General features: G+C 33.9%; 1 protein-coding gene across 3 annotated transcripts in view; it reads right to left on the bottom strand.

The window, feature by feature from the left end:
* Nucleotides 1–12,770, bottom strand: part of CDH10 (cadherin 10) — a 91,878-nt gene that overhangs the window by 10,851 nt on the left and 68,257 nt on the right. For all 3 annotated transcript variants that reach the window (XM_061346689.1, XM_061346688.1, XM_061346690.1), the window contains exons 4-8: nucleotides 12,183–12,302; nucleotides 11,422–11,589; nucleotides 7,038–7,225; nucleotides 3,943–4,196; nucleotides 1,578–1,714 (exon numbers count right to left, since the gene is read on the bottom strand). In XM_061346689.1, the coding sequence (XP_061202673.1) occupies nucleotides 1,578–1,714; nucleotides 3,943–4,196; nucleotides 7,038–7,225; nucleotides 11,422–11,589; nucleotides 12,183–12,302 (867 nt within the window). The remainder of the gene's footprint in view (nucleotides 1–1,577; nucleotides 1,715–3,942; nucleotides 4,197–7,037; nucleotides 7,226–11,421; nucleotides 11,590–12,182; nucleotides 12,303–12,770) is intronic.

The following is a 12,770-nucleotide window of genomic DNA, read 5'->3' as shown; positions in this document are numbered from 1 at the left end:
TCTCATTAGTATAGGCTAATTCTGGAATACAAGTGTCCCTATTTTCACTTGCTGATCTATTTGCCATACCAAGAATCTGAAATAATACCGAGGAGTAAAAAAAGGTGCAGGCATTCCTTGGAATTCTGCTGGATATGATTTTGAAGCTTTAATTGAATAGGATAAGAAACAGTAGAGATGAACCAAATTACAGATTTTTTTTTTCTTCTTCTTTTAAGCTGCTCCAAATAAAGCAGTAAACTTTCAGGAGTAGCTGGCGTTAAGTTCACTTGTTATTAATAACACCTTTGCTAAAGAGTGTGATGTGGATCTTTCTGACATCCTGAGTTGTTTAAAATGTCAGGTTTCAGGCAGTTTTTCATAGCCTTTTGCATTCTTGTACTAACTTTCCAAATAAGTTCTGTTTGTAACACTGCTTTTCCATTGTGTCATGGTTTACACGTAATATTTTTAAAGACCTAAATCTCCCCAGTCACATTTTTCCCCAAAACTAACATACCACTTTACAGATTGCCAACAGTCCAAGTAGGTCCAAAATGTAAATGTGTATAAAGTATCCCTACAAGGAAATATATTTAGCACTGTGATACAATCATACGAGGATACTAAGCTTTTTCATTACATAAATACTTCTGAAAAGTACTTGTACAATGCTGGACAGCATTGTGAAGTACTGTAAGCTTAGGACAATGCATTGTGAAGGAAAAAAAAAATAAAACAGAAAAAAAAAGGCTTAAAAAACCCCCCAAAATACAGCTATCAGGTGTGCTCAGTACAAGCAGCCTATTAGTCTGGACTATAGAAATGGGAACAGGCAGGCTAAGAGTGGTTAATTGCCTGGAGACAACGTTCCATTCAGTTCCCTGGAGCGTAGCTCTTGCCAGCCTTGTTTCACTGCTGATGAGCAGATTTTTTTTATTTATTTTTTTTTTTTTTTTGGCTGATACAGAATTAACCCTAAAAAATGCCAGTGTCTCTGAATGCAAGTGATCTTCACTGGCTTATTTAAAAAATCAGAGCCTTGTCCCTTAGAAAATTTTCTGTTGGGTGATTGTTACTAGTTAATAACATAGCAGGCTTAGGAGGAGTTCTGCTATTTGTAGTTTTAACATGAAAATATTCCAAGAAATGCTACAGCATTGGGATTGAATTGAACCTAACTTGTAAGATGTATTGATTGCAAGAGCTGTAAGTGTACATATGATAGGAAGAGATAAAGAAATTATTTCTAAGGAAATAAGGAAAACAATAGAGAAAAAAACATAGATTATCATCCTGACCTATGCTACCTTAAGAGCAAAATCATGTCATTGTGCTCAAAGAAAAATAATAAAACAGAATTATTTAATTGGTTCATTTCAGAATGAACTTGAACATTAAAAATCAGTGTTGGATGTAGGTGAGAAAAAGATACAACAAGGAGACAGCTGTTATTAGCTACCCCCAATTTACTTTCCCAGAATATCTAATAGAAAGGGGCAGAATGGAAGGAAGAGAGTGTTTTTCTCATGAAGTCACAGCTGTAAACTTTGCAGGCTAAGGAAAACTGAAAGGAAGAAGAGACCAAATTGGCTTACTGATCTCAGCTGCTATAACACTAAGATTGTGCCATTGTGATATCTCACGGTCAAGTGGCTTAGAAGTGTAGATGGACCCATTTCCAGAATGAATGTTAAATATCCTGTCAAGGTCAGTATGACGATCCAGAGAAAACCTAAATATGGATAAAGAAAGGAAAAGTATTGTCATAATGATAGAAAATGGAAGAAAGCATACGTCAATACAATTTTTAGGTTCTGTGTATTACATTACAAAGGTTAGATTTGAGAACACATATATTTAGTTTCTATAAACATGAAAATTCTCAAAGTTAATTCCATAGAATGAGGAATAAAAATTGCAAGAATTTCATAAATATACAATATATCTGAGCCTTTATAGACATATGAGAATCATTAAAAAAGTCAGAATTTCAGTATAACAATTACAGGATTTTTTAAACCTGAAAGGAAAATTGTCTTTGATGTACTGTTCCTTCAGACTGAGACTGACAGCTAATTCATGAGCTTTTCAAAATTACTGTTATAAGCTCTGCTTCTGTACTTTAGAATGTATTAATTTACTAGAGCTCAAGTTAAAAAAAAAAATCAAGTTAAATAAAGTTCACATGCAGAACTTTCAAGAGTATAGTGATGTCAAGGGACATTCTGTGTTGCTATAGTTGCTGTACTTCCACAGGCAAAAAAATTCTACTAATACAATATGGCAAAATGTATTTTTCTTTTTTTTCCAATGTTTTTCCTTTTTTTTTTTTTTTTCTTATACTTAACAGTGCCTTCAAAGTTAGGGTTGAACGTGTGATGTGGAATTTAACGTAGGATTGTGGCAGAATTGGGCCAAATTAGAAAAAAAGCTCTGCTAGTACACGTGTACAGTGCAACAGAAACAATTGCTCATATTTCCATGAACTTTTATGAGTGATCTAAATAGTTCATTAAGTGCATCTGGATTTATTTACACTATTTAACTAAACTGAACCAAATGAAAAAAAAATGCTATAATATGAAAATAATGTCTGTAACGTTTTGGTGGGTTTTGTTTGCTCACTCCACCACATACAATAATATAAATATGTTAGCCAAACATCAACAAATAAGTGCAACAGGAAGCTGTTTCCACTCAATTTATAGAAAACTGAACTTATAATTTTAATAAGCAGAAGCTAATATTTTAAAATTAACAGAAAACCAGAAATAAAATCACAAACCTGAATCAATTTTACAGCCCAAAACTACGATATTTTTTTAATAGCAGTATTAATGTATTAGACAAACTTCTCTAATTTCAAAATATGACACTTTTCAAAATCCTTTTGTTTAAATGTTAGCTGTTAATTTCTGGGGTTAACAGATAGCGCTTTGTATTTAGTATTGATATTGTAGCACATAAAATCCTGTAAATACTTATTCTAAGTAATTATTGTTTGAATGAATATACAAGGTTCTTCTGCAAGTTAAGGAACAGAGCAAATACTAAAGAGAATTTGATCTGTGCTATGGCAATTGCTTTAAATTTCTTGTCTTCGACTGGATAGCATTAAACAAAAGCTAATGAAATGACTGTACTATGAAGAGCATTATCAAATATATCTTTGATTTTTTCTTCAAGCAAATTAAATCTAGGTTCAATGGTCCCTGTCACTTTTTAGAAATTTCTTTGCCCCTATTATTGGTTTGCCTCACCTGCCTCTTCTAAATTTTCTATGAGAGAATGAAAAGAAACATAAACAAAACATAGAAAAATTACATACAATAATCTTTAGGTTGCTACTCTGTGTAAATAATAGTGATGATACCTGCCGCATGTATCAGTACTACTTAATTCATCAAGTTGTGTCAGAAACAAATTAAGCTAATGCTCCAAGTTTGTTCTTTTTCCATACACGATTTAGAAAATACAACTACTAAAACTGTCAGTTGTCTCATGCAATTAGAGTGGGTAAAAATGTAATTCTAAGTTATTTTTATATTCTTCAATTTCAGATTCTTGATGTTATCTCCTATCTTTTCCATACACACGAATCACCATAGGAGAAAATTAGATTCAGTTTAATTTCCTAATCCAGTCTTACCAGCTGGGCCTCATTAAGAAGTATGTGCCAAATGACTTTAGAGTCAGTAAATAAGGTTGTTTTGCCAGAATATAGTTTTTGTACTATGTTCAATATTTCAAGACAACACACATCCAGCTTGGGCAGTGTTGCTTACCTGTTTCTTAAGGCTTATACATATAGAAAAACAAACACACCCACCAACTTCACCCCTGCAAAATACAGCTTACTACATTCAGCTAGATGCAATGTAGCATGTAGGATCTAGTAGCAGTAGAAAAAAATTAAAATATATTAATTTTTCAATGTCTAATTTCTTACTGGAGTATTACCTTATTGGACTTGAGGCCGAATCAGGATCCCGTGCCATTACCGTTCCTATTATTGTCCCCAACTCAATATCTTCATGAACCTCAAAAAGGTAAGAAGATCTGCTGAAAATGGGAGGTTCATCTACATCTTCTACAGAGATTTTCACAATAGTTGTATCTTTGAAAGGCCCAAGATAATAGAAACGTGGATCCACATGGGTATTCTCAGCTTCTACTTTCAAGGTATAAAGTCGTCTTGTCTCATAGTCTAGTGGCTAAAAATGAAGATGATAGCATTCTTTCAATTACATTATATATTGACAGATATTGACTTACATACATAATAGAAACTGAAAAGGACTCAAGCTTTGTCAGATCCTGCCCTGGGCTGGGAGAATCCCAATACAGTTTAAATTTTCCACAGCAGAGTAAAAAATTTCCATTGTTTTTAGAGGAAGTTCCTTTTCCTAAGTATTTTTTGAATTATCATAGCCCTACCAACAAAAAGATTTTTCAGTAAAAATCTACCAATTATTTACATAATTTTTCAGTTGTTTCAAAAATATTTGAAACTATCATATAAACATTTAAAATACTTGAAATATAGACTTAGAAATAGTGACATTTCAAAACAAGATATTAATACTAATATTTCCCAGGAAATACTATAAACTCTTGGATACACAAAAAGGCCGGAGTATCCTTATTGTCAAGCAAATAAGTGGCCTTAAATATCAGCAATTTTTTATGTTTCTTTTAAGGAAGGGAAGGTGTGTCAAAGTTCTCAATATCTAGAGAAACATTAAGAGCTTAATATTTTTCCATTTCATTTATTTTAATGAATCCAACATCAGGGATTTTTTTTTATTTTTTTTTCCCCAAAATAGATTTGACATTTTTGTCAGCGGTTCCTTCTTAAAATGGAAGAAGGAAAGGTTCAGGATTACAATTAGGAACCATTTAGTAGAAAAGAACCTTTATTCCTTTAAACTTTTCTGTCATAGATGAAAAGTGTTAGCTAATTAATGATACTCAGGAAATGAGCAAGCTGAGAATTTACCTTTCTGACACAAAAAGACTCCCTGAACTCCCTCAAAATCTCAGGGAAATAACAAACTGGTGGTTTTCATTCATCAGTGAAAAGGGTGATAGAAGACTTGTTTTTTTTTCTGCCTAACTGCTTTAAAATACAAATTAATATTCATGAAAGATACCAGAAATTTAAATATTCTATTTAAGAGCAGAAAGCCCAGGAAAGAATGAGTTTCCCCTTTGCCCCCAATATTTTTTTCAATAGTAGTTAGAGCAGAAGGGAGAATATCTATGAATATAACAGAAATGCAACACAGTGCTGCTATTTAACCTAGATCTGAAACTATCAGTGTGTTTTATAAAGTGCAGCATGCTGCTGTTAAGAGATGCTGGTGTCAAGTCTATAAGAAAGAAGGCATGTTAGTCCTCCTTTATTCTAACTAGCTGGCTTAATTTGAAGGTGTTCCATGAAGATGTAAACTTGCTATGAGTAGTTTGACTATAGTCCAAAGTTTGGACATATCTTCAGGCTATACTGCAAAACATGGATTATACAGGTATTCCAGCATATCACTAGTAATTAACAAAACTGTCCCAAATATATGAAATCGTGGCAAAGCAATTCTTTTGGCTGTCAGAATTTGTTCAGAAAAACTTGTACACAAAAAGATTTACTGCAGCAGATATTAAATTCAGACTTAGTAACCTATGGGTTCAGTAAAGGAACATTAGCTGTAGTTGTTCACCACTGAAAATACAATGATAATCAATGTGGAGAAACAGTTTAAAATATTTGCATAAATGAAGAAACTGAGGATATCTTCTTCCTTGCTAGTTAATGCTGCTTCCTGTGCTGTTTAAATAAACTACTTATTTATCAATATGAGAAAGCATCCTGAAAATTGCAATTTTTGTCAGATTGTTAATGACAAAATAAGATCTTGTTCATTAGTATTTTTGGTGACATTTTTGGAGCTGCTGTGTTATAACGATTTTTTTTTTTGCGCTTGATCATGTTATTAGACTGTTTTTTCAAGACTATTGATCGAATATAACAGCAGTCTGGGTTTCTTCAGTATGAAAAATATGAAGCAAGCAAGCAAGCAAGGAGCATCTCAAAGGAAGCCTTTGCAAACTTCTAGGAAATGAAAACTGATCATGCCTCAAACTCTATATTTTAATTCCTTTCCAGATAAGCTGCAATGCTGACTATGAACATAGAAGAAAAGAAAGATTTAAAAGGAACACACTGATCTCTGCAGAACTTACCTTTTCCTTGTTTGCCATATCAGGAGATGCGCAGATATATTTTACAGTAGTGTTTAATTCACTGTTCTGTGCTTAAGATTTGTTTTAAAAGCTAACACAAACAGTATTTTATGTTAGAAAAGCTGCATGTACTCTTCATAAACAGTTCTCAAAATCTGTAAGAGAACGACTTAGCGACTTCTGGAAGGGAAATTCATTTGAGAAGTTGTTGAGGATCAGGTGAACCGCATTTCTAAGTGTGAAATCTTCACCTCTGGAAGTGTTTTGACATGCAAGACAGAAGGCAAAGCTAAAGCTAGCCTTGAAACAGGGACACTCTCATTATTCACTGTTCATATGTTACCCAGCTAATGTGTTGGAAATAGGAGCAAAACAATACCTCTTGCTACTCCACTTCTGTGAGTGTGTGTTCTGGCATACAATGGTAACCTCACTTGATGAGAATATCATAGAGAAGGAAAACATGTCTCACAGGAGTGAGTGAACTTCATATTGCTTGCTGAAGAAAATATGTTACACGAATAGTAAAGAAGTGTATTTGAAATCAGAGATAATTAGTACCAACACATTGGGGATGGGCCATTTTTTATGTACTTTTCTTGTAATAATGCTTTAAACCTCTGCTGCATCTCAGATATTGTTACCACATGTTACTTACAGTTCATCTTAAAAGGAAATAGTACCTTACTGATAGGGGATGCTTGCAAACATTAAGCAGTTAGAACATATCATCTTATGATCTAGACACTGTTTTTGCAATGAACATTTGTGGCATAACATTGACACAAAAATCATTTAGTGAATGTTCTTAACACCTTTCGCACAGTTATGATGCCTTCCTGTGTGTCCTTTTGTGTCACAATATCAAACATATCTGTTCCATCGCCATCTATTATTCTGTACTCTACTTCTGCATTTTTTCCAGTGTCTGCATCTGTGGCTTTGACGCTGCCAATGGCTGTCCCAACTGGGGAGGACTCGGGGATACGGAGGTGGATGGTACCTAGCAAAGAGACAAAGAACCACTCAGGAGCCCCATAGGTGTTATGTAAGACTGTGTCACACAATAACTGATAGCATATTGTTCTGTATCTTTTTTATTCTAGAGAACATGTCAATTAATACTGGGGAGTGGGCTAAATGTGAGGCAGAGAACAATGCAGGAGAAAACTTTAGGTAAAAGATTGAAAATAAAATCATAGGAAAAAAATTCATTGAAAAACGTTATTGAAAAGGACCTCTATCTCAAAGAAGAATCAGCTAGGTCTGTACTCTTCTGGTCTATGTCAACCCTCAAATATGATCTGAAAAGACTCCTCTCTATTCTTTTCATGCTTCACTCTGCCTATTTCCCCTTAATATTTAAGATTATTTGGTTAACTTTGGGACACATCTATATAGATGTATATATGTATATTTGGGATACAGTAGATTTTACATCTATTTTATCATGGAAGCAATACCAAGAACAGAATCCCCTTCTCTGGCCAAATCTAAGCAGCAGGCTGACACTTCAGCTTTCAAATTTAGACAGTCAGATACAATATTAAATACATTTGAATGACATCTTAATGCAGGATAGGTTTTTGAAAATCCACAAGCAGACAGTATGCCCATACTTGTTAAACCAGTTAATTCATACTTAAATAAGCCTGATGAATACTGCAATTTTGGTTTTCTGCTACTTTTCTAGCTGTTGTATTCCTTTATTGTAGTCTCATAGAGCTGATAAGAAACATAGGAATAAAACTGTCACCATTCAGACTTGCTGCAATAAATTGAAATAAGTATCTTACCATGCTTTTTAGTATTCTATCTCCTAGCCTTACTATGAAAACTGTGAATAAGTGTTGAGATCTTTGGTCCCATCTGTCAGAACATACAGTAGGAAAACACGTGGGACACATTATGCACTATGAAGAACCATCAGAAAAAAGTTTTTAAATTAACGAAGATACAGCTGTCATTACAAAGATGAAAGCTAAGTCATCAAAGCTCTATTTAAAAACATTTTCTTCTTTATCCTTAGTTAATCGTTCCAAGATTTGCTGTTTTACTTACAGACTTCCTAAGGTAAGTAAGGTGAGTTAGAAAGACAGTTAACAGTAACACAAAAGTGGAAATGGTAAAGGCCAGCAACCACAATGGAAAAAAGTTGAACAGGCTACCCAAAACGCAGCACATTTACAAGTCCTTACAAATAAGACATACAGAAAAGTACATAAAGTGAGTCATTAGTTTTGTGCAACCAGGAAGAATCATAGGCAGAGACCAGTGGCAAGGCAGAATGGGAAGACCACTGGCAACATGATCTTGTAATATCTTCAGGAAAGCACAGGCAAGTCATGTGGAGATTATAAGTGTCTCTCAACAGACTATGTTACAAACAGGCTACAGAGTGACATAGAAACTGTTCTTTGTTTTGGAGAATATTCACTGAAAAAAACTCATTATTTATTTGGACATTTGAGACTTAGCTTCTTATTCTACAGAACACTTCTGTTTCAGTATGCTATTGTTTTCTAACACTAAAAAAAATCCCAAACCAAAAAACAAAACAAAAAAACAATAAAAACCTGAAAACTCCATCAAATTAAAAAAAACCCACCAAACATCACATTCACATTTGTAATTAAATGTTGAATGAAAAATATTGAAATTTCATTTCTTCATATAATTTTACTTAGGCAGCTTTTGACATGAAACTGATATATTTTATGGCCACATACACTCCACATTCTAATTATATGATTTTTTTTTCAGTTACATTTTGGTGTTTCAATTGAGTGATTCATCTTGCATTTGCTCTGACATTTTCATTACCTTTCTCTAATACATAAATCTGTGTACTTTGCTACATTAGTGTATAATCTGTTTGTAATCACCCGTCTGTTGGTTAAAAAAAAACAACAAACAGAAACAGAAGAAAAAAACCCTCTGCTCCAATTAAGTATTTATTCAGTACTGTGACACTACAATGAAAGACCACCTTTTTCCCAATTAATATTGATATGTCATAGTTATTTTTTTTAGTTTTTTAGCATTTTATAGTGTGTTAATATTCCCCATATTTTTTTTCTAAAGTTCTTAAAACTACATCCCTAAGCTTTTTTTTTTTTTTTTGTGGACACTACTTTGATTCCAACTGCAATAACTATCTCTACAAAGTGATAAGAGATCATATATTTAATTACGAAAAAGATAGTTGAAACACAGAGTGAAAATAACCATAAACCTATAATCTGACAGATAATTTTATAACTAATTATCGATTTATAGAAATCTTCACCATAGTACGAGAGACTTTATTATTTTTGCCACTGAAGATAGCTAATGCATTGACTAAGTATTGGATGCAGCGAGTTTTAAAAACTGTATCATAACACAAACTACACCGAACTACAGTTACCCTTACAAAATTCTGCTGTCCACCCTTTTTGTCTCACTGCTTCCTCAAAGAAAGTGTTTACATTTACTCCAGTGAGTAATGTTCTTTTATTTATCTGTCAGGTATACAAACGGGAGAATCAAGGAAAGGAAAAGCTTTTCCATGTACTGAGGAGAGTGAAAATCAGCTGGAAGATTAAAGTCTATCCACTTATGTCTGGAAATACTTCAGACTGAAAGAACGAAAAAGCAAACTTATTCATGTTTACCCTTCTACCCATTTACTCTCAAATAGGCATATAAAGTAAAGGTGAATATTTTTATAGAGTAAACCAGTCTACAGTCTCGCAGAAGATCCAAGTTGCTATAACTCAGATACACTGAGTTTCAGTCAGACTCAGGCTCCAAAGTCTGTAAACAACTTTTTCCATTTTCCATTTTTTCCATTTAGCATTGGCCAACACCATCTCCTTACCTCTGACAACACTTGTAATATTACAGTTGAAACAAAGCTCCAATATCTGCTACATCAGGTCCCTATTTGACTCAAATATGACATTGGACTGCCAGATAAGTCATGTAAAATTGGTCTAGAAAGTTGATTCTGTCATTCTAAGTATTAATGTAATGCACTGTTCAAGAAACAAGAAAAACGACCAAGCCCAGATGGAAGTACCAGCATTCCTTGCCTCCATGGCACTCAAGTTACCATAATCCTCTATATGCAAAGGGAACAAGATAAATTGTAAATCAAAAAGTTGTGGAAATACCAAGAACATAAAGTAACAAATTACCAATAAATTCTGTCCAGAATAGGGTCTGTGTGGAAACGCCCAAACTGTAAGTATTCAATTGTTCATGATTTTGATACAAAATCACATGGTGATAAATATCTTAGCTAAATACATATATATTAACTACAATGGCAAAATTAACAAAATTTCATACTGCATTTGTGCTATAAAGACCATGTAAAAATCAGAATCATTAGAAGCCAATTTTGTTATTTTGTGTCTGAAAACTCATAATAACTAGTGGATACAGTAGACTTATACAGAGGAAAAAATAGGTGATGAGTATACGTTGAATACTTTAACTAGCAACTATGTACAAACCACCAGCAAAAGGCTTCAAATGTATTTAAAATGCTTCGCCTTTAACAAGCTTGATGTTACATAGTTTAATATTTCCATTTTCCATAGAGACCAAGCTTGGTTTTATATTTTAGTCTTGATAGCTGTACTATTGGAAGCTAAAAAGCATTATTAAAAGCACTGGTAAACTTAAGCTGTAAAAAAAGAAAAGTTAAATGCCTTTTACTTTGGGAAATTTTCTATTAGGTTTTGTAGCACTGTAACTGTAAAAGTTCAGATCTGCTTGATTCCCTTCAAGTAATTTCTTTTCCACGTTCTTCATGATTAAATATTTAAGCAGATACTACAGTTCAACCATTTCTGCATATTTAGAATTACTACATGTTTTATTTTCCAGTGGGGGAGTGTGTAGGATTTAAGCAATAGGTAAGGAAAAAGAACATTGCTCTAATGCTCTTACAAGTCCACCTACCACTCCCTCCCATAGTACTGGAAAGTATTCCAGGTTTCCTGCAGTTATATCTGACCATGTAACTAACAAGCAAATGCTGTAACATTTAATATACTGCTTTAACAATAGTGAATAAATCAGTACATAAGCCTTTTGTTCATGTGTGCCCCATAATCTAGATTTACTGTAAATTAAACCAGATGGTGATTGCTTAACTCTTCAGTTTGAAGCTCTTACAGTGCAAGACAACTATTAAATGCAGCTTACTCTGAGGGAATCGAGGTGGATTGTCGTTGACATCAGTCAAAGTGATGTTGACAGTGGTGGTCCCTGATAATCCACCCATCTGGCCTCCCATGTCCTTTGCCTGGATAACTACTTGGTATTGCTCTCTGTTCTCTCTGTTCATGTTTGGCAAAGCAGTCCTGATGATGCCTTAAACAAATAAATAATAATAATAAAAATGTTAACAATCTCTTTATTTTTGATGTGCAGCAATCTGATGCATCTTTTTTTGCATTAGTCTGTGAAATATGTTTCTAAAATATTCACATTTTAAAGTGCAAATTTCTGTTCATAAGCTTTATGAATAGCCTTCAGTACAGGCTATCTTTTTGTTAAAAAAATTTGCTCTGCATCACAGCTCCCTTTCCATTTCATGCTAAAAATGATTCAAGATATTTATGCACAAGGTTTATGAGTAGAAAGGACACCTTTTGTTAGCGCAAGTGGAATCATTAAGAAAAGAAGAAAAACATTTTCTAGGACACAGACCTTTATTCTTGCCATTATCAGAAATGTTGCTACTTAGATCCTAAGGTATCAATAGTATCACTGTAAAGTTATTTATGATTCAGTGTCAGCTGTAATAACTCTGAAGTTTTTGTATTTATTATAAGAAAAAAGCAATAAAGACTGTTTCATTTCAGTTCAGTTTTTTGAAATATTTTTTTTAGGTGATATAAGATTTTTAAAATGAAAAAAAGCCAACAGTTTATGCTAATGGAAATAATGACAATTTGCCTGACCTGTTTCTGGCTCCACAGAGAAATATGGCTGTCCCTGAAGTATGCTGTAAATTATTCTGGCACTGTTTCCATATGAAGGGTCATCAGCATCCGTAGCTGTAACTTGCACCACAGAAGTACCTGAAACATCCAAAGACAGCTTAGTTTCACATGGTATTAGGTGGAGGTCCAGGAGCGTCATTTCCCATTCAAGCAGACCACAAAGAAAATTTCTAATAATGTTAATTGGACTTCTCAAATACATTTATGATCTATAGTCAACTTCAGTACATTCTTCCCCTATTTCCTACCTGAATTGAATCTAAACTTCCCTAATCCCACAGGTGTGCACAAATACAGGCTGAGCAGAGACTGGATTACGAGCAGTCTTGAGGATAAGACCTTCTGGGTGTTTATCAATAAGAAGATCAACACAAGCCATCAGCGTGCACCTGCAGCCCAGGAAGCAAACCTCATCCTGGACTGCAGGTAGAAGGAGGTGATCGTGCCCCTCTACTCCACTCCCATGAGACCCCACCTGGATTAATGTGTTCAGCTTTGGGGCCCCCCCAAAAATACATGGAACTGCTCGATTTGTCCAGAGGAGGG

This window comes from Neopsephotus bourkii, unplaced genomic scaffold, assembly GCF_033783945.1.
Source record: "Neopsephotus bourkii isolate Nb327-2 ecotype Australia unplaced genomic scaffold, CSIRO-AGI_Nbou_v1 NB_272, whole genome shotgun sequence".
Classification (NCBI taxonomy): Eukaryota; Metazoa; Chordata; class Aves; order Psittaciformes; family Psittacidae; genus Neopsephotus; species Neopsephotus bourkii.
The sequence above is the reverse complement of the archived record's forward strand: the minus strand, read 5'-3'. Positions and strand labels throughout refer to the sequence as shown.